At 33.2% G+C, this 27,122-nt stretch overlaps 1 protein-coding gene across 4 annotated transcripts; it reads right to left on the bottom strand.

Annotated features, from left to right (window-relative positions):
• On the bottom strand, positions 1-27,122 carry NMD3 (NMD3 ribosome export adaptor). 4 transcript variants are annotated; one of them, XM_081301030.1, is made up of 16 exons: positions 27,064-27,122; positions 26,391-26,446; positions 24,573-24,707; positions 23,215-23,311; positions 17,406-17,486; positions 16,430-16,558; positions 16,053-16,143; positions 12,818-12,896; positions 12,126-12,222; positions 9,663-9,780; positions 8,518-8,663; positions 5,139-5,251; positions 4,286-4,358; positions 2,758-2,864; positions 1,835-1,905; positions 1-1,432 (listed from the first exon to the last, which is right to left on the bottom strand). In XM_081301030.1, exons 2-16 carry the CDS (start codon positions 26,432-26,434, stop codon positions 1,302-1,304), a joined length of 1,512 nt encoding a protein of 503 aa, XP_081157156.1. In that variant the 5' UTR covers positions 26,435-26,446; positions 27,064-27,122; the 3' UTR covers positions 1-1,301. The 4 variants fall into 4 exon arrangements, with proteins under 4 accessions (XP_081157156.1, XP_081157157.1, XP_081157158.1 ...); XM_081301031.1 differs by lacking the exon at positions 27,064-27,122 and adding an exon at positions 26,848-27,034; XM_081301032.1 differs by lacking the exon at positions 27,064-27,122 and adding an exon at positions 26,617-26,684.

Below are 27,122 nucleotides of genomic sequence, written 5' to 3'. Positions count from 1 at the left end.
TTCAGCACTTGCTCAATCTCTTTATTTAATGGAATTCATATAATTAATGAAGTAGCACTTAGTTTGGTATAGTTAGTAAGATCTTGCTGCTACAGAAATAGAATTGTAATACTAAAATTCAAGCCAAGTCTCTTTCTTCAGCATGTGTAATGCATTCTACATTCAAATATGATACACAGTTTTTAAAGCATGTACTTCATTTGTATTATTTTACTATCTACATGCTGGAATCTAATATTCTTTTTGATAGTGATGTGTTCAATGATAGAAATTTATAGAGAAAATTCCTTTTTTCTCAATCTGTAAACCAAAATTTTAAAAGCAAACTCTTTGAAATAACAGAAAGACATTTTATGGCCCAAGCAAAAAAAAAGAAAAGAACAAATTGTTCTTTAAATAACCACTCCATATGTGCTACAAAGATGTAAACATTTTCTATATATTTCTTTATATTACAGTAAAAGTTAATGTTTAAAAACTTCTGCAAGACTGCGAATATAACTCAGGGGCTGAGTGCCTGCTTAGCAAACAAGTGCCAAGTTCCAGGTTTGATCCCCAGCGCCACACAAAAAAAGCTTTTGAAAATGTTAATTTTATGAAGAAATAAAAAAAAAGATTAACTTCCCTTTTGAGTGTCCAGTGACAAACTGAATCCCAATTTCCCTTCACCAAGGACATAAAAATGATCTGAAGTGAATCAAAGTGCTTAAGAAGTTCATGTTAAAAATGACCTTCCAGGACTGGGTTGTGGCTTGCCTTGCACATGTGAGGCATCCTCAGCACCACATAAAAATAAACAAAATAAAGATATAGTGTCCATCTACAACTAAATATACATATATATATATATATATATATATATATATATATATATATATATATTTAAATTTTTTAAAATGACCTTCCACATGCTCATAAAACCATCAACATAAAAAGAACGTGAAAGCTGTTTTATACTTGAATATTTAGTTAACATCTAAGGAATCGCAACATTTGAGCTTTTAAATCTAGCACTATTATATATAAAAATAGTATAGTAGCTTATATTTTAAAAAAGCAAAGTGATAAAACTGCACACATAAATTGGCAACAATTATATCCTTCTGAATCTTTTATTATCTAGAACTTCAAAATTATCAATCCTTTTTATTTAGTGTTTAGAGTAAACAATCAAAATAGTAATATTTATTCAGATTTAAAACTAAATTTCTCCATATGGAAGCACAGAAGCAATACATAGAAAAGGTCATTTTGTTCCAACTTCCTGAGCCCACAGATGTACAGTCTATAATATGATCTCATTATGTCATCATTGATGCACCTTCTTCACCAGTGGCATCTTGGGAAATATGAAGATCTTCAAGCATCTCAGCCAAACTAATTCGAGGTGCTCCTTCATCATCTGTGTCACTCTCCACAGGTATAGTTGAATCTAAGAAAAAAATAAAAAGGATTTCAAATAAATACAAATACGAAATTAGATAAATTTCTGCCCCTACCATTTATATTATTATCTAACTATATGGTATTAGAAGTTCTTGTATTTTACCTAGGGTTGGCATTCAAATATTCACTGAATGAATGGACTGAATAAATGTATAAATAAATTTCTACCAGTAAAGAACTATCATGCTAGGAAAAAAAAATGATATTAAATGTAGTATAGCAAACAATGTAGTAAGTTTTACTATTCTATAAGTAATTTCTTCGTAAAAGTTTGACTACAGTAGTTTAAAAAATTTACAATAAAACTAATGTATAAGGATCAAAGTTTAAGATCTCAAAATACTCTCCCTGGTAAAATATATGACTTCAACACTCCTAAAACACCAACCTCTATAGATGTTGACATTTTTTCTAATTGCCTCATCTTCTTCAAGATCTTCAAGGAAATCTTGGTATTGCCTATAGGATAAAAAAAAATTAAATATTTCACTTTCACCAAGAAAAGTATGAAGTTCTCTTCATTTTCAGCACTGGAAGGTAATGTGCTCTACATATTACCATCTTTAAAAAAAAAAAAAGTCAAATATGGATGCCAATTCAATACTAATAGCTGAAAACATTTCTTTCAAAATTACATGATTAAAAAAAAAAAAAAACAGCTGAATATAAAGGTGACGTTAAATATAAGACAATAAGAAGATATCCCTCCCCCCAAAAGTTTTATGGCCAAGTTGAGATACACTTTCACTTTACAGATGGAGCAGTGAAACCATACTTACAAAATCTAACTGACATTTTGTACATTTATGCATATTATAACTGTGAGATTATATTTCAGAAATACTGCTATTTCCTAATTCACATTTCGAAAGTTTTATATAAATTCTTCATTTTACCATCATTAAGACCACTTTGAGTCATACAAAAATCTTTTTTAGAATACATTATCTTGCTTCTGGTTGTTTTGGAAATAACATTTGATCTCAAAAAGCTGTTTTCTTTTTATCTCAAATCGTAAGTACTCATCTGCTATTTGTGATATCCTTGTTATTTATTATATTTTGGTTTTTGAACTCAATTATTTACATCAACACTGTAATTACAAGGTAATAACTCAGGAAATAATTACTAATCTGTGTTACATTCTCTTAAATTTATTCCATCAATACCTTGATAGAAATCCAATAGAAATCTTAATACTGAGTGCAAGGATCAACTAACTGTGTGATGCCTATTTCTTTACAATATAAAATCAATTTATTCTAAGGATTTTCTCTGAGACAACATTTAAGGTTAAAAGAAAAGTGGGACCTTTCATCATCTGTATCCATGTTTTCTCTATCTCTTGCAAGTTCTTTCAGTTTCCAGTTTCTGCGACGCTGACGTTTGGTACGGTCATAGCTTTTCTTGATTAATACCTATAACAGAAATATCTGCAAAGTTATAAACCATAAGAACTACAGTCAGACAACAAAAATCCAATAAAGTTAAAATATGAAAGTTTATAGGAATGCCAGGGAAGCCTTCAAACTAGACAGTGGTTAAGAGAAAGGTAGGGACCAAGAGGCATTGTCAGGGGGACTTTTATAACTTTTCTCCATGTATTTATGTGAAAATACATCTGCGTACTATTTGTATAACTTAAAATTACTAAGTGAAATTTTCTAGAGACTGAATATAAAATTTTTATCACCAAAAATCTATAGTTTTTTTTTAACTTGAACTTCAATTTTCAGCTACGATTCATATGAATCGTCTTGAAATATCATAGGCACTTTTTCTTTTTTCTATTCCTACTTACAGAACTTACACAAAAGGATATCTTAGAAAACATTAATGTTGCGGAATTAATAGGTGAAATAATTTTATAAAATACCAATCTTCTAATACCTTCATGATTTCCTCTTATGACCTTGTTAGAAATATCTACTGTGTTACATCCAAATCATCCTTCTATTTCCTAATTTCATTAGTTACTTAAAATACAACTGGGTGATGGTGGTAGATGCAGGAAGGAGGGTATCTTTCTTTTACTATGACTTTATTTTGGTCATAGCTAAAGAAATCAATGTTTATTTTTCAAAAGATAAGCAACTAGGAGATAGGGTCTTTCACACCAATTTCATCAACTATTGTTCATTATTCTTAATCATGTTTGAACTTAACAGACTTTCACAATAGTTTTTATCTGAGACTTGATAATATGATTATTTTCAACTGCAATTACATTTTACAGTTGGCCAAATCAAACCTGAACTCTAACTCTAAATGTCTTCTTACCTGGACAATATACATGAAATATGCTAAACTTGGGTAAGAGAAAACATGAGTAAATTCTAAAGATCATCATTTCTAGCTACAAACTTATTTTTGCTGTATAGATAAGTACCAAGTATTTTGACAGAGAATAAAATTTTATTTTAATTTTAAACAGTTAACAACAAAAAAATCAAATCTTGAATTTACCCCAAGAAAAATGATTTAAAATGAATATTTCTATTATGCCTTAACTATACTTTAAAAGAAATCTCTAAGTTGATTTGTTATTTTCAAAAGTGTGAACTCATGCAGCTCTTTCATAAGAATTACAAGAGTCGGGCTGGGGATGTGGCTCAAGTGGTAGCGCGCTCGCCTGGCATGCGTGCGGCCCGGGTTCGATCCTCAGCACCACATACCAACAAAAATGTTGTGTCCGCCGAGAACTAAATAAATAAATAAATAAATAAATATTAAAAACTCTCTCTCTCTCTCCTCTCTCACTCTCTCTTTAAAAAAAAAAAAAAAAAGAATTACAAGAGTTTAACACAGGAAAAAAAGGAAAAAATATCTAAAGCCTTACCACATCTGGAACTCTCTCTGAGTTCATTTTGTTGACATGCTCATCATTTAAGTTACAGTTGGCCAAATCAAACCTGAAATCCAAACAAGGAAAAACTTGCTATTTCCCTTTGTATGTAAAATTTTTTATTTTGGGGATATCACTTAAAACTTTCTCTGAAGTCAAACATTTAATGTTTTTCACTTTAAAGCTTTGCGACTTACTAACAGTGAACACATTTCTTCACATTCCAGAAAAGAAATACCTGACTTTCACATATTATCCATTATTGTGTACCTTACTGTATGCTTTTGTTAAAGACAAAACACAGACATATATCCATCTAACTTTAGGATTCGGTAGAAATGAAAAAAACAAAATAAAAATATCCCCCATTCTCCAGTGAAAGGAAATGAAACCCTCAGAGTAAAAGCAATGTTTAAAGCACACTGATTAGCTTTGATTGAGAAAGGATTGTTCCATGTCTTTATAAACACTTGCAGATATGGCTACCATTTCTTAAAAGTAAAATATTGAGGAGAGCATGTGCACAATAAAAAACTACCCACTCCCCCAAAAAGCTGCAAATATGGATTGAACTATATACATTCAGGAGTCAATTACCAAAATCTTAGAACAAATGACTCTTTTAGATGATAGCCAAATACAACAACTACAAGCTTCTATCCAATTCCAGAGTTTAATTTAGATAAATATAAAAAAAAAAAAAAAAAAGCTATTAAGGCTCCAAAAAAAACCTCTTAAAAAATCTTTTTGGAATGAGCAACTTTAGTGTTTTAGGTAGCTCTACTGGCAACCAAAGAAAATCTCTAATGCTAATTGGCAGTTTAAAATATTATAAAATAATACAAACCCCAAAACCAGGTCTCCAGGATTTAGAAGGTGTCCCAAATGAGTACGACAAAAATACTGCTTATCTGTATTCATTTCAGATGTTTTCTGTACCCAGACTTCACCAAGGGTATGCTTAACAGGAAAGAAAACGTATTTTTCAATAATCTGAACGTAACTCAAGAAGTATCTCAAACACTGTCAATAATTAATAAATTACTGAATAATGAGTATCAAAAAAGACTCAGAAGGCAATCATAAGAACAAATAATTGATTTTTGTTACAAGTTTAAGGCTCTTATAAAACATTAACAATCTTCTCTGAAAAATACAAAGACTTTTTGAAAGAAATGTTTCTCACAGGGAGATTGGGCACACAGACTGGGAAAATAAAATAAAGGTAGGAGAATCTTAAAACAAGAAAATATTCTAAGCAAACACTTCTTTTACACAAAGCTTCAAAAAGAAAAACAGTGTTCAAACAAAACAATCTTGAATGAAATCCCAGTACTGTATCCCTACAGAATCCAGACCTTCACATTAATTTTGGGGTATTACACTAGTTCACAGTATAATTTTTAAAAGACTATTTGTTGCAGAAACAACATCCTGCTTAAATTTGAAAGTTTAAAGTAGAAAACTGTTAATTCACTTTCACTTTCCAACATAAGACTTTACAAGCACTTTTAACTGACATTTTAAACTTCAAGACTGAATTAAACATAGTCCATGCCAACCATTTACTAACACAGATAAACCAAGTAAAGTGGATCATTAACAAAAAAAAAAAAAAAAAAGGCAACTAAAATTCAATAGTAAAATTAAAGAAACTTAAAGAGATGAAAAGAGGATGCTGTAGAAGGAAGAAACTGAAATAAAATACAGGTCTCAGGTATGGAAAGAACTGACAAAAAAAGGGCATTACCAGAGAGACTAAGCTCTATTTAACAGAATTCACTTTCTAGTTCTTATATTGCTCCTAATTATAACAGACTTAAGAACTGTTCTACTTAAATGCATTTTTTGAAAACCAAGAAAACATACTATCTGGTTTTTCTATATTATATATGAAAAGTTAGCTCTACTATCTGGGTTTTCTATATTATATATGAAAAGGTAGCTCTTAACTATATTATTTTTTAAATAAATATATAGAAAGTATTCTGTCTTCTATTTTCAGTGATTTTTTTCCCCAAATAATCAGAAATTATTTTTATCTCAAAAAGCAGTATTAACTCAAAGGAAATGAGCATCCTTGGAAACTAGATTGGAAGCTGGGTGTGGTAGCGTATGTACGGTCACTCTAGCAGCTCGGGAGGCTGAGGCAGGGAGGCTGAGGCAGGAGGAGAGCAACTTCAAAGCCAACCTCAGCAAAAGCAAGGCACTAAGCAATGCAGTGAGACCCTGTCTCTAAATAAAATATAAAACAGAGGCTGGGGATGTAGCTCAATGGCCGAGTGCCCCTGAGTTCAATCCCTGGTACCCCCTCCCCACCCCTGCAAAAAAAGAATACAGATTAGAGGTATCTAAATACTATATACACACTAAAAGAAATCTGACTTTTATCCTTGAAAAACTTATTTCAGATATAGGTTAAGTATCATACAATGTGATTTTAGAACACCTGGATGTTGTTTTGTGCTTTCACAGAAAGCAATGCATTCAGACTAAGAAAGCCATCTCAAAAAAACATAGGAACCATTCTGAAGGGGCTCTCACTGCCTAAATTTAGGGCAATCTAAATATTTTAAAAGAAAAAATAGACCTGTGAGGGGTGGAGGAGAAAAAAATATAGTAAATACATATAACTTCATAAGATCATGATAATCATAGAGAAAGAGACACTTTCAGGCAAGCGTGCTACCGCTTGAGCCACATCCCCAGCCCAGAGAAAGAGACACTTTCAAATAAAGAAATAAGTTTAAACATATTTTCACCACTGAAAGAGAACCAGACTATCTCCTTATTCTGAAAATGTCAAGAGAAAGAATTAAAAATTAGTGCAGAAGAAAAACATTTCAGGAAACCAAATAGCCTTGAGATAATGGAGAGCTCTTCCTTAATAAAGAATGTTGGGGCTGGGGATGTGGCTCAAGCGGTAGAGCGCTCGCCTGGCATGTGTGTGGCCCGGGTTCGATCCTCAGCACCACATACAAACAAAGATGTTGTGTCTGCCAAAAACTAAAAATAAATATTAAAAAAAAATTCTCTCTCTCTAAAAAAATAAATAAATAAATAAATAAAGAATGTTGGCTAATAAATGTAGAAGAAATAATAGAAATGTTACCACTGTATTCTAAATAAAATAATTAATTTGGGCAAGAATGCTAAAGACTAAACACACACAGATAATAATAAGAACTTGATATGTGCATATTGTGACAGTATCATTCAACAGAATACTTGCTAGTTACAAGGGGGAAAAACATCCTACTATAATGAAGGGATCTGCTATCACCATTTTAGCCAATAAAATAGACATGACTTGTCTCAATATAATACCATAAAAAGTATACAGCATCACCTTTCAAAGAGTCTGGCAAAAATATTTAACCTAAACTCAGCCAATTATTTTCTTTTTTTATTTACTTATTTTTTTAGTTGTAGATGGACATAATGCCTTTATTATTTTACTTATTTATGTGGTGCTGAGGATCGAACCCAGCACCCCACGCATGTAAGGCTAGCACACTACCACTGAGCCACAACCTCAGCCCCTCAGCCAATTCTTTATATCCAGTTTTCAGGTTAGAGGAAATACAAGAGATTAAGAGCAAGTTAAATGTCACCATGAGAAAAAAGAAAGAAAGACTGAGAAGGACAGAGTACTCTACAAAATAAATGCTGTATTGTCTAAACAAGTTAGTATTATGACCATAAGAAACAACCACAACAAAAAATGGGGGTTGGGGGAAAGAAGACTATTTTATTATAATATTCACATAATTTAATATGTGGTCCCAAATTGGATACTAGTTTAAGTAAACCATAAAAGATACTTTGGGGAATATAATGAAATCTGCATATAGACTAAACAATTATAGGTATGATCATGATATACTGATTGTGTAAGAAAATATTCCTATATTTTCAAGATAGAAACTATTACCTATTGGTATTCAGTAATGATTTTTAAAAAGTCAAAAAGATTAGTCATTTGATCTTCCTCTACAAAAATAAAGAAAATTCTTTCTTATAAAAATGGAATAAATATTTTAAAACTTTTTTTTCAACACAAAAGAGAAAAATTATAAAAATGCACTTTAACCTAATGTGGTGCTACTTTTATTTGGACTCCACATTTTGGAATTATCAATAAGTTAAAAAAGATAAAAGAAAGAAGGACTGAAACAAAAGTAAGCTGGAAAAACAAAAAGGAGGAGGGGTAGGATATAGCTTACCTTTTTTGATATCATTCCAGCACCTGCACTGCGTTTTACATCTCGAACGATGCTGCATTCCATCACAATAAACTCCTCCAGCTGTTTGGGATGGCATAAACTATTGAAAGGATGACTCCAGAAAGTGCTCCCATCAATATCTGCAACTAAAAATAAACACAGAAAACTAAAAGACAAAAGAACTGACGTATTTCAAAAAGTCATTAAATTTGTTAACTAGGGAGGAGATAGTATATACTAACTGATAAACAGGAACGACAATGCCAACTCAGTCTCAAACTCGAAAAGAACTAATAGGTGTCAAACACAGCTTAAGTAGTTATAAATCAGAATGCTAAAGGGCTAAGTGGCTTTTAAATAAAATCAGATTCAACCAGTTGTATACTTGTTTCATGTGCTGGCATTTTATTTTAGAAACACATCAACATTTTAGTTGCTTAGTTTATGGGAACTAAGGCCTAGTTCTACTGACAGATAAACAATGTCTACTCTAGTACTACAGATCTTTAACTGATGAACTGTAATTGATAAGGATATGAATGACTTTTAGTAAATATCAAAATATACTCAAGTTTTATTACAGGAAACTTATGAAAAAAAATTAAGTACGAGATATAGTCAAATACTGAGACACCTACTGATGAGGTCTTTTTTAAAAAATGTATGTATTCTTTTTTACAAAGAGAAAGTAAATAAATGATCTATGATAATGTTAGTAAATTATTAAAACTCCACATGCAAACTAAATGTTCCAACAGGTCACAAAAGGTCACATATTCCAAAATTTAAAATACTTGTCATATACTGAAATATAGCAATAAATTTATTATTTTTTATTATTATTTATTAGTAGTAGTAGTAATAGTCACAAAAACTAAAAGAGGCAAATAAGTCAATTTTAGTAAAAATCCATGACATGCAATAGGAAATCTATTAAAACTCTTAGAATCGTTTCCTTAAATAAAAAATACAAGGGTAACTAGTAAAATAGTTTATAATTCCACAGTGTTTCATAAATATTAAACAGTACAAATTTTAACTGGCTCTTCAACATAAAATTATTGAGGACAAAATTAATAATATAAATTATTATTGCCCACCATGCAGGACAAAACTGTCAAGGCAAATTTAGTTTCTATACTTACCTTGTAGGGTGTTTGGATCTATAAGATGGATGGCACTAGTTACTCGAATACATACACAGATCTGGTTCATATTTCCCAGACTTTGTGCCAGTTTTGGAGACAGACAGACAACATTATCCTAGGCAACAGAATAACATTTTAAATGATATAAGTCCAAATAAGTCACCAAAAACACATTAATGTAAACTCAATCCAACTGTACTTGCCCAACCAAAATGTTAGAAAAGAATCAAACCTTACCTTAAATTAAAAATAAGCTATATCTTAAGACAGGCATGTTTGCCTTAATTAAAATACTTAAAAAAAAAAAAAAAGTCTTTTAGGACCTAACTTCCAAACTGTTAAGATTACTTCAATTTTATTGCAGTTTGCTTACCACTCTAAATGTTGGTTATAGTGTACTTCCTAAGTAAAGTGTAACATCAGGAGCAGAACAATTTTCTAAATCGACTTGTGAATTCTTTTAATATCCATAAAAACTTCTAAGGAACAATGTTTGTCTTAAATGGTTACATGTACCAATGTGTTAATCAAAGATTTAATTGCTCTATCTTCCGAACCAGATATATACTGGGATATATTATAGTAACTAGTAATATAATTATGTTTTTAAACAACATTAACATTTAACAAGGGCACATGCCTATTATCCCAGTGGCTCAGGAGGCTGAGACAGGAAGATCTGGAGGACTATGAGTTCAAACCCAGCTTCAGCAACTTAGTGAGGCATTAAGCAACTCAGTGAGACCCTGTCTCTAAATAATACATAAAAAAGGGCTAGGATGTGGCACAGTGGTTGAGTGCCCCTGAGTCCAATCCCTGGTACCAAAAAAGTGAGTGTGTGTGTGTGTATAAAGGATTTATTCACACCCATAGATTCCTCCTCTGAAGGAACACTAGGCACATACAAGTTCCTCTCAAACCTTGGTTTTCCAAAAATGAAATGAAATGATACAGTTAGCCCTCCATATCACATGTTCCACATCTGAAGATTCAACCCAATGCAGAATCAAAAATATTTTTTTAAAAAACTGCACTTGTAATAAACGTGTATGTACTTTTTTTCTTGTCATCATTTCCTAAACAATACAGTACGACAAATGTTTACACAGTGTTTACATTATATTAGGTATAAGCAATCTAGAAGTGGTTTTAAGTATAAAGGAGGATATGAATAGATTATATTCTAAATACTATACCATTTTATATAAGGAACTACAGGGGCCCAAATGTTTTATTCAGAACCAATTCCCCATAGATACAAAATACAGCAGTACTTCACACTGCACATTCCCCTAGATACTTGTATGAGTCACTCAAAGCAGTTAATACCCAGGTGTAAATATATTTTCCTAACTAAATTCCTATTTTCCTGGCTTTGGGTTCAGTTTTAAACCAGAGGTTAGTAAAAAATGGCACTCAGGATAAATTTGGCCCATGCTTGTTTTTTGGAAAGCCTTGCTAGGACATATCCCTGACCATTCACTTTGATGTTATTCATGGATACTGATATGCAACAATAGCAGAACTGACTAGTTACAAGAGATTATATGACCTAAAAATGGAAAATATTTACTAAATGGTTTTTACAGAAAGTCTGACAATGCTATATTAGGATATCATTTCATTCCTGGTAAAAGTTATAAAGTCACAGACCTGGGTATAAATCCTGGTTTTATCATTTTGTGGTTATAAAATTTTGGGAAAGTCATCTAAGCTCACCACACTTGTTTCCTCATTTTCAAATATGACAGGGCTTACTTCATTTATTATGAGACATGAATAAAATGAAAAATACCACAGTATCTAAATAATAGCTTTATGTAGAACGGTTACAAAAAAATCACAGCAGTTAACCATTACACATGATTTAATACTGATATGTAAGTTCGTACATGGTAGAAACCTCTAGCTACATTATCCTTAGTATATAGCCTAAGATGATCAATAACTGTTGAATTTTAATTCATTGATATTCTTAAAGGTTTTATTTTCTTATAACTAAATGAAATAACAATCTACAATCCAAATGTTTTATTCAGATTATCTTTTCAAATAAAAATAATTCTATGACCTCATTTCCACAATATTATTTAATCTTACCAATTGTTTGCACAGGTCCCACAAAATGGCTCACTTGTTTGTTTAAAAATGTCATTTATTTTAATTCAAAGTTTCATAGAGCTGTCCATATATACTCTAAGGTCACAATTTTTCAGGAATAGGAACTTATAAAATCACAACCGGATCTTTCATCTTAATACACCAAAATGAAAGACATGTCAATTCAGAATTAAAAGCATGTTTACCCTTATCTTTTTTAACAAGGCTGAATGTGTCAGAAGTCATTTAAGAAAGTCTAAATTTTTGACCATCTCTGAAAGAAACCAGGAACTATGAATCACATATCAACCAATTAATTACTTGTACTATTAAAGATATCAATTAAATGAAAAAATGTACCTTGCATATTGGAACAATTTCCACAGAAAAAGTGCTTTTGTAATTATATGTGTTACTATGAATATCCTGAGAGATCAGTCTTTGTGATGCTTTGTATCTATTAAGAAAAAAAGTTAATAGGCAAAGGTCTTACATAGACTCAGGAGTATCAAATTTCATTGAATCAATTATCACTAAGTTCTTAAACAGCTTCCTGATGCCTGCTATGGTAAAGCCTAATTTCATCTACTTGTATTTCAAAACCTATGACTATATACTGATGACTTTCAACCTTCTCTACTTATAACCAACTTTCAACCATCTCTACTTAAAACCTCCACAATATGTCAATGGCTCAGATCATCTACTCTATATAAGATCTGTTAAAATCCATTCTAATGCCCATCACCATGTCTTTGTTCATCGTAAACTCACCTTTTGATATAAATTCCAACTATGAAAAATTTCCCCATCTTTGGAGAGTAATTACTACCTCCTCTATGAATTGTGTACTAAAAGCCCTCTTAACCCATCTTTCCTTTCTCTTATCATTTAAATACAGTTGATCAATGGTTCAGCACTACAGAGTTAGGTCTAACCCTCCAAAGGAAATTCTTACATACACATTAGCAAATGTATCTCTTGAAGAATAGATTTAACCTATAATCATTTCCAAGTCCTTGAACTTAGTCACATTTAGGTTCACAACATACCTACAGGGAACTGTACACTGAAGAAATTCTACCATCTTCTGAGCATGTTGTTTTGAGGAATAATAGAAATCCAGACCATCTTAAAAAAAAAAAAAAAAAAAAAAAGCTTTATGAAAATATTTCTGCAAAACAGATTTTCCTGTTAATGTGACTGTATCACAAATCCATAATACACAAAATCAAATTATTAGAAAATATTTAAAATATTAGGAATGTCACTTAAGATTTATTTGGCAAAAGGAGAGACAAATGAAAACAAGATGGATAATTTTAATTCTAGAGGGAAAAAAGGCTGGTTTTGGGGGCAGGGACAAAGAGTAGCTCAGTGTGATAGTGCATGCAATTAATCCCAGATACTTGGGAGGCTAAGGCAGGAGGACAGCAAGTCTGAAGCCAACCTGAGCAACTTAATGAGACCCTATCCAAAAATTAAAAAATAACAAAAAGCTGAGTATAGTGGCACACACTGGGAAATCCCAGTGATTTGCGGGGCAGAGGCAGGAGGGTTGCAAGTTTGAGTACAGCCTTAAAGCAACTTAGCAAGACCCTGTCTCAAAATATAAAATAAAAATAGCTGGGAATGTAGCTCAGTGGTAAAGCACCTCTGAGTTCAACCCCAGTAACCGAAAAGAAAAGAAAAAATATTGGGGATATAACTCAGTGGTATAGTGCTTTCCTAACTTTTGTAAGACCTTGTTTTCAATCCCTAGAACAACAACAACAAAAAAAAGAGAACTATTTTATGTAACAAATTTAACAAACATTTATATAACAAAATCTACCAAGAAGATAACTGGAATCCTGAGACTTGAGATGCAAAAAAGAAAGTATATTTTTTTAAAAAAGCTTCAATAAATCCCAGACAGCTAAAATAACATTAATCTGTTAATAATGCAATAACATTAAAAACTGTCAGCAAAGGGAAAGCTAAAAGCAAATCCAATAAGAAATATTAAGAGACATTCTTGTAAATAACAAAGTAGGAAAATAAAATTATCCATAACTGCTAAAACAAGATTGAAGAAAATGAACAAATTCATAGGACTCACGCTAAGTAATCAAGACAGTGTGGTACTGGCATAAGGACAAATATATAAATCAATGGAGCAAATAATATCCCAGAAACAAACCAGAGATCTATTTAGTTAATAGATCTCTGACAAAGGAAAGAATAGTCTTTTAATTGGGACAGAGACATCTACATGAAAAGACGAATTTACACACTTATTTCACATCCTGCACAAAAATGAACTCAAAAGAGGAAAGGCCTAAACATAAGAGCTAAAATTAATGAAAGAAAACATAGGAGAAAATTTCTGTGAACTTAATTAAACAAACAGTTCTTAAGCACAACACCAAAAGTATAATAGAAAAAAAACTTGATAAACTGGACTTCATCAAGATTCAAAACTTCCACAATTCAAAGGACACCATTAAGAAAATGAGTCAGGTGCAGCACACAACTATTCCCAGCAACTCAGGAGGCAGGAGGATCACAAGTTCAAAACCAGCCTCAACAACTTAGCAAGGCCCTAGGCAGCTTAGTGAGACCCTGTCTCAAAATAAAAAGGGCTAGGGATATGACTCAGTGTAAGTGCCTCTGGGTTCAAAAAAAAGTACCTGGTACCAAAAAAAAAAAAAAAAAAAGGTATTAATTTGGAAGACAAACTATTAGTGTATATAAAATTTTAACATTTGCATATTGTCCAATAATTCTAATTCTTTAAGCCAGGCTCAGCAAAAGCAAGGTATTAAGCAAGTAAGCAACTCAGTGAGACCCTGTCTCTAAATAAAAATACAAAATAGGGCTGGGGATGTGGCTCAGTGGCCCAAGTATCCCTGAGTTCAATCCCCAGTACCCGCCCCACCAAAAAAGAAAGTAATTAGAAAATGTATTCAATTCTTTTGCCACTAAAAATTCTGTGTGAGGATATGTCTACCATGGCAATAAACTATAACAGGGTTTTGCATCCTTCATCAGACTATTTGAGTCTCTCTATCCCCCAAAGAATTACCAGAAAAAAGTCACATAGAAAAAGGTATTATTTTTGTCTGATGACTAGCCAATAAGGTACCTTATCCACAATAAGTATTCACTAAGCCACATTTCACCAATTTAGACTATGAGTCTGGCTTATTAAATTTACATTTTAATAATATAATTTTCTATCACAGCACTCTACACTACATTAAAGTATATTACTGGTTTACTCTTCTAGTGGCCAAGTTGAGCAATCTACTGAGGGCAGAAATAAATATTAATTCATCTTTATGTCCTAAGAAACCTGAATGGCATCTATCACAATTCAAATGCTTAATAAATGTCTTGAACTGGGACAGAAGGAGAACATCAAGGAAAAACAATCATGCTTCTAGATATGTGATATCCAACACAGTAGCCAATAGCCATGTATAAATTAAATATAAACTTATATTAAAATGTAAATTTAATAAGCCAGACTCAGAAAATTAAGAGTTGAATGTTTTCTCTTATATGTGGAAGCTACAGCAAAATAAGGGAAAGAGGCGGAGGGGAGGGAATCCGATATAAGGATTTAGGGAAAATCAGTAGGAGAAAAAGGGGGTGGGGGAGAGAAGAAGAAACAGAAGGAGAAAGGAAATGGAAATGAATTTAACAAAACCATGTTATATACATATATAAATGTACTCAAGGGAATTTCATCTTTATGTATATATAGAAAGTACCAATCAAAAATAAGTAAATAGGGTTTGGGATGTGGGTCAGTGGGAAAGCACCCTGGAGTTTAATCCCCAGTACCAAAAATAAATAAACAAACAAACAAACAAATGAAAGGAAGATCAGTAAAGGAGGGTAAAAAAGGGGAGGGAGAAGAGGAGGAAATAAGGGGAATGGGGATTGAAATCATATTTCCTGTATGTACAATTTTGTCAAAATGAACCCAAATACTACATATAATTAAAATGCTCTGATTAAAAAAATGTGGAATAAAATTGATTTTCTACATCCCCTAAAACAAAAAATTTAATGTAATTTTAAATTAAAATAGAAGAAAATTCCAAACTCAGCTCCTTAGTTGCACCAGCCATCTTTCAAATACTCATGTAGCTAGTAACTTCTATATTGGAGAGTACAGATAGAAAACTAAGATTGTTTTCTTCCTAACAAAGGTTTTTTGGATAGTACTAATCCAGATGTTATCAGTAAAGATAAGTAGATTAATATAAATTAGAGTTCTTTTAAATTTTAACTCACCATGAATCTCTTTGATACGAAGTGTATTCTGATGCATTCCATATTTCAGAATCAACTGTTCCAGATAGTAGAATGTTTTTTTGTGTGAAGTCTACATATAAAAGCATTATTTAATCAATAAACTGAACACCAAAATAAGCCACTTATAAATATAGTACACATATACCATCTATAGGTATAGCACATTGATTTTTCAAATAAAAACAACCTTTAAAGATTACCTAAAAGGTAAAAAGAATAATCTATTTCTAAAGGTGAATGCTCCAGGGATCTAGAATTCCTGGTGCGGAAAGAAGGGAAAAGAGGTTTTTTACTAGCTGTTTATAATTGACAAAGATTAAATACAATGTAGAATTTACTCATCTGTTTCTCATTACCTTTTGCCTGACTTGAATCACGGCCTTCCAGAAATCCTTAGCTTCTACTCTGTGGCAATCTCCGCACATTTGGGACTGAACAACATAATCCACCACAAACACTTGCTGAAGTATAGCACCATTCATCACCTGGGGGAAAAAACAGTTACATTCCCTCATTCTTACAGTACTGTTTCATGATAAATACCTTTTTTACAAAATGTTTTAATAATTAATTTAAAATCTTTTTTTATGTATGTTTTGGGGATATCCATATGTCAAGTTTAAAGACAAAAAGTTACTTCAAGATAGATATGCAGGTTTTAATTCCTAAGATTTATTAGATCAACATTTTAAATCTACCTTTAGTTGAAATGACTATAAGGACATTCTCTAAAGAATGTGTATACATGTGTGTACATGCACTTGTGTGTATGTAAGTGTGTACTTTCTTTGAATGGAAACAGAGAATTCACAGAAGAAAAAATAAGACAAGGAAAATTCATAAAAGGAAATTATTCTTTAATTAATAGTTTCCCAGAATAACAAATCAAAACTCACCTGAGCTTTTTAGCTATACAGACAGGGTTGAGGGTATAGCTCAGTGATAGCATGCACAAAATCCTGGGCCCAATCCCAGCACCAAAGAAAAGAAAAATAAATAAGAGGAAAGAAAGATATATATAGATTCCAGGTCCTCACATCCAGAGATTGTGATTTAGATACTGTGAGTCATTATGATGATCAGCCAAGTTTGAGAATCATTACCTTAGCCCATGTTTTTACTTTAGTTCTTCTGACAAATTATTTAAAACACTAATAATGAGCAACAACTGCTCTTATTAGTGACCAATCATTTGTACAGATGATCAAAGTAAAACAAAGGACTAAAAGTACACTTTTCCTTTTATGCTGTTTAAGATATAAAATAACTTGCCACACCCTCATTGTCATTTCCTGCACTTTAACCATGTTTAAAAAATAATGTATAACTTACCTCTTTTTGAATAGTCAGTTTAACTTTAAGTCTTTTAGAATGGGGCTCGGTCCAAACAAAGCCTGCATCTACAAGGCGTACCTTCAACAAAACATACAAAAAGAAACATAAGTTCCTACCTGAAGGAAAAAAAAAATAATAACTCATTAATAAACAGACTTCATAAAAAGTTTTAAAGAATCTGTGATTAGCATCACTATAAAAAAAAGTTTCATCATCGGGGTATGGTAACAATAGCAGTAAATAAAAGGACAAACTAATGACTGTATTAGTGCAACTGATACAATCAAAGAAAGAAAGTTATCTGCATAGGGAAAATCATTTTCTCTTAAGTGTACTGATCTAATGGAAATTACACTTTTTAAAAGAAAGCAAAGAATTGGTGGCCACATTACTTAGGAGAAAATCCATGAATAAAAGTTTCCACTTCAATTATTCTCTCATAAAGTCTGTAGCTTTTTTTTTTTTTAAACAGACATTCATTAAAAGAAGTTTCATGCATTAAATACTGAATCCACCACTGTAACTCACTTCCCAATCTAACTCACTGCCAAATCTGTAGTACTTTCAGGAGCCAAAAACAATTCACTATATTTGAGCAACTGAATATAACTAGAGGTGGTGGGGTTTGGGAATAAGGTGAGTGGGAGAACAAGAATGTAGCATGTTGCAATAATTTGAGCAAGAGTTGTAGATAACTCTAACTTGAGAAGAATTGGAAATAAGAAGAAAATGCAAGAGCTACTCAGGGGATAAAATCCACAGAATTTAGTAAGTGAATTTGGCAAAGAGGAAGAAAACAAGCTTTAGAATGATTATCAAGTATCCAACTTGGGCAACGAGGTAGCACAACTTTTCTGACACAAATAACAGATTTAATTGGAAGAAATGTTGCACTTAGCTTCAGACATTTAAATTCATGGCATATCTGAGATATCCAAGTGGATTTGTTTAGTGAATGTTATGATACATATTGATCTATGGAAAAATCTGTGCTGTATATAACAGATCTGAAAGGTATGAGAAAGCAGACTTATAATTTTATCAAGTACTGTCTGATGAGAACAAATCTAGCAAGTGTAAATGCAGCACTACATAGTAAAACCTTCCTTATATAACTGGCTCCTCTAAAGCAAAACCTAGTAGTCAACAAGCTGCCAGGTACTAAGTAATAAGCAGATTCCTATTCCTATAGTCTACCTCTATGGAATGAAGATAGGGTCCTTCTTATCCACCTCAGCATTCCGCAACCCAGCATCACCACACTAACTGTCCTTAAACAACCACAACTCATCAATCTTACTGGGCCTTTTCATCCTTCTGTACCACAGTCCCAGACACCTCAGTCACCCCTCATTTCCCATACTCTGATTTTCATATGGTTCCACATACATCCTATTCTGTCCTCATCTAACATTTCCTCTCAGATCCTGTAACCCTTTCACTGTATTCTGTAGAACCCAATACTTGCTAATAACAAAACCTCCTAAGTCCTCAACCATTTTCCTGAACATTCCTTTCAACTTCTAGATCCCCTAATTATATTGCTCCCTATAGCTAGTGAAATATTGACTGATTTTTTTTTCCATTTTCTTCCTATCATTAGACCAGAAGCAAGATAGATGTATTCTTTGCTCTTCGTTGCTAATGCCAGACCATTCTCCCTGCATTCTCCTTCAATACAGATTAAATCGAAAGTCATCAGACTCTACCACTTAACACTCTTTTTGGTATAGTTATCTATTAATCGTTATACTGCTTGCTCTCATTTCTCAAGGATTTGAGAAATTTCTCCTGGATCACTGTTAGTCTTTCCAACAATATTAATATTTAGCAATTTCTATGTCCATACACCCTAACTCCTCCATTCTTTAAGTTCTATTCCCCCAGGATCTTTTTTTCCTTCCTATCTCTAATATTATTTCCCTTTATCACCAATAACTACAACTTCTCTAAGATCTTAATTCCAAATACTCTATTCACTGACTACCACTTCTCTCTAGCTCATTACCTCTATTCCTAGGCACCAAAAATCTTTCAATCCAACACCAGAAAATCCATTCATCCTATCACTCTTTCACTACCTCTCATAGTCTTCATCTACTCATTTCCATCCTATTTCCAAACCAATCATCAAAATTATTCCCATGCATACATTCTCAATTCCCTTGGTCCCTATTTAATTTCACTATAGTGACTAGGCTAAATCATAATTTAGTTTATGAAAAATGCTTTGCCTGCTCTATGCATCATCAACAGTAACTGTCAATAATGCCCAGCACCCATACAACATTGTTCTAATACATTCCCTCTTCTACTTTCCTAGGACTATTTTAAATCTTCTCCTCTCTTCAAACATCTAATAGCTCTTCCCTCATAGCTACGGCCCATGCTTCTGTTTTCTTAGAAGAAAATTTCCAGAAGCTCCTGCTTACCAACATCTTTCCTGTTACCACAGATGAACTGCCTATGTTACTAACAACATCAACATCTAGAATGTTCCATTAGATGTTCCAGGCTCCCAAAACTGTACCCATAAGAGAGTAAGTAATGGATAATGAAAGAACAAACAAATATATTCTTCCACTATCTGTTATATTTTCTCTCTTTCTACTCTCAAAGGGCACCTCCAGCCAATTATTGTTTCCTTGCAGCTCAACAAAAATCTCCCTTTGTATATTATCATTTCCAGAGCTTAAAATTATACTGTTTCACATCTTACATCTTTTATTTTCCCTAATTCCCTCCTCTTCCTCAATCCCCCTCTCCAATCACTGCTCCATTTCTTTGAGTCCTTCTGTAGCAAATCTCAAAAGAACTATCTATATCTACTGCCTCCAATTCCTTCTCCCTTTCTTTCACTTCCACTTAAAGCACATCTTTAACATCACCACTAAACAGAAATTGTTTCCAGAGTTAACTAATAACCTCCACATTCTATAAAACTCACCACTGCAAAACACATAGCCAACAACTCCCTTTTCTTAAAACACTCCCCCTTGCCTTCTAGAATATCACACTCATCTAATTTTCCTGCCTCTCTAGCAGTTCCTTTGAGTCCTTACCTTCCCCAAATTTTATCATTAAAGGACTCCAGAATTCAGTACTCCAGTTTCTTCCCTTCACAATCTAAACTTCCTAGATAATCTTATCCAATTTATGGCTTTAAATAGTACCTATGTCTCAAATTCTTTATCTCTAGTGTAGACTACTATCCTGCTTATTTATCTAGCTGACCACTCAGTATTGCTACTTAAATGTCTAATGAACATCAAAGTATCAGTTACAGATGAGCTCCTATCTCCCCCACTCTGACCTATTTCCCTTAAAACCTTTCTTACCTCACTAATGGCAACTCCCTCCTGCAGGCTGCTCAAATTGAAAACAGAGTTAAAGTTATCTTTAACTCTTCTACCTCTTACACACCCATCCAGCTACATAAGTAGATGCACTGCTTAGCTTTAAATTAGACCCAGAATCTGTCCACTTCCAACCATCTCCATTTCTGATCCCAAACCATCATTTCTCAGTATTATTACAATCACTTCCTAAGGCCAATGCTTCTACCTTTACTACACAGCCCACTTTTATTCTAAACCAACAGCTAGAGAACTAACAAACTGAACCATATCACTATTCTACCCTTTACATCTATTACATTTGATGTAAAAACCAATCCTCACAAAGGCCGATAAGGCCAGATATACTCTGACATTCCCTAATTTATTTGACTTCATCTCAACTACTTTTCCTCTCACCACTCCACTCTAACCACACAGATGTAATCTCACCTCTGGTCTTGTTTTGCTTTATCCATAATGCTTTTCCATCAGATTTCTATACAGCTCCCTTTCTTACCATCTTTAATGTTTATTCAAAGGTCACCTTCTCAGTGAGGTCTCCCCAGACACCCTATTTTAAATTGCAACTCTTCCATTAATAATTATTTCCTTCCTAGTTTTTTTTTTTTGCACAAAACTCATACTTTTTAATATGCTATATAACATACTTATTTTAATCATTGCTTATTCTACATACCACTCCCTTCCCCAAACTAAAACAGAAGCTAAAACAGGGATTCTCTCTCTTAATCACTACCATGTCCCCAATACCAAAAGCAGTTTGGCACATTCCTGTTACTTATTAAATATCCACTGAAGGAATTAACAAATTAGTAAGACTCATGAGACACTTGGCAAAAGATGAAGTATAAACTGAAAAACTAAGAAACACAAAAAATAGAAAAATCAGGGAACAGATGTTAAGTTTTAAAAATATCATACCACAGGGCTGGGGTTGTAGCTCAGTGGTAAAGCGCTTGCCTCATATGTGTGAGGCCCTAGGTTCGATCCTCAGCACCACATAAAAATAAATAAATAAACATTAAGATATTGTGTCCATCTAAAAATATCCTACCACAGATTGAGCATTCCAGTTTGAAAATCTAAAATCCAAAGTGCTTCAAAATCCAAAACATTCATAGCACTGGCATAATGCCACAAATGGAAAATTCCACACCATAAAACATAAGATTACTTAAAATATTATATCAAATTACCTCCAGGCTATGTGGACAAGGTGTATATGAAACATGAATGAATTTTGTGTTTAGACTTAGGTCTCTTTCCTAAGATAACACAGTAAACTCATGCAAATATTAAAAAATCTTAAACTCAGAAATCTGAAACAATTCTTGTTCCAAGCATTTCAGATATGGAATACTCAACCTGTTCAAACTCCCTAGAAAAATTCAAAGACAAAATGCATCAAGAACATGAAACATTCCAGAACTTAAAAATAATACTGCTGGGGGAAAATAACAGAAAGAAATAATGGAAGAAAAAGTAAAGGAAACTGTCAAGAACATAGGGGGAAAAGTAAATATGAAGGAAAAAACAAAGTTTTAAGCCAAGAAGGCCAACATTTGACAACAAAAATTACAGGGTGGCGAGGAAATAAAGGGATGAATTTCAAAGAACTAGCACATAAAATTATATCAGAGCTTAAAGGAATCAGAAAAGCCTTTAAACCGAAAGATTTCATTTCAATTAAAAACATACATGGTAGGGGGCTGGGGATGTGGCTCAAGCGGTAGCGCGCTCGCCTAGCATGCGTGCGGCCCGGGTTCGATCCTCAGCACCACATATCAACAAAGATGTTGTGTCCGCCAAGAACTAAAAAATAAATATTAAAAATTCTCTCTCACTCTCTCACTCTCTCTTTAAAAAAAAAAAAAAGAACTATGTAATGTTTAAAAAAAAAAAAAACATACATGGTAGAAGTGAGTCTAAAATTTTAACAAAGAAAATTGAAAGTGTATGTCAAGAAACAGTTAGGACTCTAGAAACAAACTGTATTTTTTTGGAGACATTTATGCATTGACTTGAAAATAGGCAACTTTCTTTCCAGACCAACAAATGAAATAAAGAGTAACCAAATAGCACAGTCCTAATACTGCAATCTACTTAATTATGGATGTATAGTGACAGTTTTATAAAAAGATTTTCAGAAAAATTAATATTACACAGAAGAGGTTCTAAATAAATAATAATTGATTCTTTCAAAACAAAAAGATAATTTCATTTTCCATTTTAAAAAAGTGTGTGTGTGTGTGTGTGTGAGACAGAGAGAGAGAGAGAGAGAAAGTATATAAGAATAAAAAACTTTTAAATGAAAGCATTTATAGTGGGGTAATACTGGTAACAATAGTGGCATTTAGCAGTTACTTTTGAAAAACCCACTGTACCTAGATTTTCTGAGTTTTAATCAAGTGGTATCTATAATCACTGATTTTAGTTGTTTGACCTACCTTACTCAGAGGAGTTTTGATTTTTTTCAAACACAAAGCAAGAAGTTCCCTGGATTCTAAAGCACACTGTACCCAAGTTCCTGGTGGCTGAAAATATCTAAGAAGATAAAACACTGAAATTCAATATCTCAAGGAAAAACGAAAATTTTCATCTGAATATTCAGATGTAATAATAATTATTAATCAGGATTAATAACACCCAAGGTTTCTCTGAAGCATTAACCCAAACAGCTCTAGTATTTAAAAAGCAAAATTCTGACTGAGAAAGCCAATCTGAAATAGCCTATTAATATGGTCTTATTACTTCAAGAGTTGAAAATTTAGATTTTCACTTTCCAAGGTTCTATTAAAAACATTATACAGATTCCCCTTTGCTTATAAGCACACTTTTGGAGGTAAAAAGGGTTTCCCAAATCACCTAATAAAATTCCTTCATTCTGGTGAGAAAACAGAGATGATGAGTTAACAAGAGTTTCAAGAAACTAGTTTGTAAGAAATCCAAGACAAATTAGGCCTCCTTATCTTAGTCCACTACTTTTAAAACTCCACCATGCTTTTAAGAATAGCAAATATTTGTAATAAATTATCACACTTGCCAGGTTTGCACACTGTTAAATCCCTAAAATAGCACACACAATTTCATGTGTCTATATAGCTATGTATACAGAACTACTTTTCTGAGAAGAATTTTTGAATTTTCTCAGAAGTCCTTGAACCTCCTCTTCATACACACAAAAGAAGTAGAGTGCTAGACTCTTTTCCAATCCCTTGAGAAATCACTGGCCAGTTTTGTGTTCCTCAATGGCCTACTGCATATAAGTCATTTAAGCCAATAAAGGAAATAGAGGGAATAAAACATAAACTTTCAGAAGCCTTCTGCCTTCAAATTCAGTTTTTATTTTAGACCATTTCAGATGATTTACTGAGCTTTTCCAACAACTATAGTCATTTTAATTAAAACACATTGCTACATTAGTTAAAACACGAAGTGCTTTTTTTAATCATACATAGCTCCTAAAGAAACAACCTCCAGGACATAAAGGTAACATATCTTTAATAATCTATTCTCACCCTTATAGACACCAACTCTTATCTATCAACTATATGCATCAAATCTATTAAATTCTTGAACAGAAAAAGAATAGATTCAAATATCTTTACACCTTACCAGATTAGTAGAGCAAACTCAAAATTACACCATAAAACACAAATTCTAAAGTCTTTGGCAACACCAAGTAAAAATTAAATCTAAATTGTGTATGCTTTATTCTGTGTATTTTGGTATAATCTCAGCATATCTCAATGTGTCTCTATATAAATTCCAACTTTAAGTAAGGTAAAATAGTAATGCACTGTACCTTTGACATTGTTTGCAGAAAGAAATTGAGACCTGTTTCGGAATACCTTGACTGATGTCTACTTTACTTCGCAAACAGGCCACACAAATATTGGCAGGATTTGGACTAATCGGGACACCACACTCACAGCACAAGCTTGAAAAAATAAATGATACATTTTTCAAATTTATTTTTAAACATACTAGTTATAAAAAAGCTACCAAACAAAAGATTTGAAGTTAGGCCATATTAATGCCATTTTATGAAAACATTACATAGAAACAGCAATCTTCAAAGATATGGTAGACAGTACAACCATAGAAATGTAAAGTTATACTGCAATTGTATACTATGAATCAAAATGCATTCTGCTATACCTAATTAAAATAAATAAATAAAAAAGAAAAAGATACATTAGATAAATGGCCTACTGCCACTGAAACAAAGGAGTAAAAAGAAAAAAATCAAGGATGTCTATAATTCTTAAACTACAGCAGATGTCCTAAGGGTCTAGAGAGTCAACACTGTCCAAAAGAACTTCATATAAAGACAGAAATATTCTATTTCTGTTCAGTTCAATAAGATAGCCATAAGCCACACATGGCAAGTGAGTCACTTGCAATGACTAGTGCAGTCACCAGGAACTAAATTCTTTTGATTTAAATTCACATTTAAATAGCCAGGAAAGATATGAATAAACTTTTTCTACTAAAAATAAATGTTACTATGCCTCATTAAAGTGAATAAAGACACATTGATAGAAAATACAAAATTTGCACTAATCTCAATTTCAAATACTTAAATATTAAAAATGCAAAAAAAAAAGTTAAAGTTCTCCTTATCATACCCAACCAAGACCACCCATAATTTACCATTTACATATATCCTTCCAAACATTTTCTATACAAACACAAACATGCACATTAATTTTTACCAATAAAAACACAATAAATTGCACAATTGCAAATGTAATAGTAGGACCTACAAAGGATCTCATAGCTTTTGGGGAGGTATCTCTCTCTCTCTCTCTCTCTCTCTCTCTCTCACACACACACACACACACACACACACACACACAAAGAAAGAAATGTGTATCTTAAAAAGTTCTGAGGAACAATGGATATGCCAACAATGGATATGCCATTAGACAGCAATATTCTCCAAAAGCAATTCACAAAACACACACACACACACACACACACACACACACACACACTCCTACCCAGAGGAAAACTTGTTTTTAAAATAGGATACAAAGTTTATCAATATAGTGATCCATTATGTGATGGGATTATCATAATTCTAAGTATACTGGGAGCAGAAAGTTTCAGAATCATTGATACAGATCAATATTCTCCAAAAGAAAATTTGATACTCTTCCAATGCTGGCTACTGACCATCTGAAATGCAGCTAGTATGACAGAGCAATTGAGCATTCAACTTTATTCAAATTAAATTTAAATAGACACACATGGTTAGTGGCTACATATCTACAAGATGCATAGGGAATATTTTACCTTCTTTTTTTTTTTTTTTTGTGTGTGTGTGTGTGGTGCCGAGGATTGAATCCAAGGCTTTGTGCATGCGAGGCAAGCACTCTTCCAACTGAGCTATATCCCCGGCCCTTATTTTAACCCTAAGCATGTATTTACTGGAACAAATATTAGAACTAAACATGAATTCGATTTTCTGCAGAAATAAGACTTTCATTTTTCCCATTTATGATTTTAAAAAAACTCTCTCACCACTACCACCAAAAGTTTTCCCGTTATGATAATACGTTTCATGAACTCACTGTAAGATCTTAAAATTGAAAAGGGATAAAGTGTCACAACTCACATGTGTCCAGGGCTGCGGTCGGTGGATTCTGTCATATACTCCATTGTTGTGTATACCTTAATTTAAAAAATAAATGGAGGCTGTAAATCATTCACCTACCCCCCCCCTCCTTTATTTTTCCTTCTGCCTCTCTGAATAGGCAACGGAGCTTCGTACAAAGCAGGACAGAAAGAAAACCAACTCTTCTTGGCAACTTCAGAAGCAACTTTCTAGACTTAAGACCTACGCATCTCTGGAGTCTCCCATCTGCAAGACAGGCTCCGCAACCGAGCTGCCGCGGACCTCAGGCCTAGCCCGGGAGGCGCCAATCTGGGCGGACCCACGCCGAGGTCTGCACGTCAGCGGACACCAGGGCTCTGCCCAACTCCACAGGACCGCAGCACTCACAGAGCGCCCCCACCTCCGACCCGCGCTACCAAAGTCCCCAGGAGTCATCACGGCGCCTGTGATCACCCACCTGGACCCCAACTCCAAGCCCGGACTGGAACCCAGCCGGCGGCGAACACGCTGCACGCACGCGGCCTCAGCCGGCCGGAACCCGGCGCCTGGCCCGGCTCCCTCCTCAGGCAGGGTGCTGGTGCCTGCACCCCGCGTCTCAGCCCCTGGAACCTAGTTAACGTCTCCCGGACCAGCCTAAATTTATGGAAAAATCAGCAACAAAACCAACGCCTACCGCACTGTCAGTTGCCACCACAGTCGGACCGGCTAGGGCGAAAATCTCGCGAGAAAGGC

Source organism: Spermophilus citellus, assembly GCF_964194105.1.
Source record: "Spermophilus citellus genome assembly, chromosome: 7".
In the NCBI taxonomy this organism is placed as follows: Eukaryota; Metazoa; Chordata; class Mammalia; order Rodentia; family Sciuridae; genus Spermophilus; species Spermophilus citellus.
The sequence above is the reverse complement of the archived record's forward strand: the minus strand, read 5'-3'. Positions and strand labels throughout refer to the sequence as shown.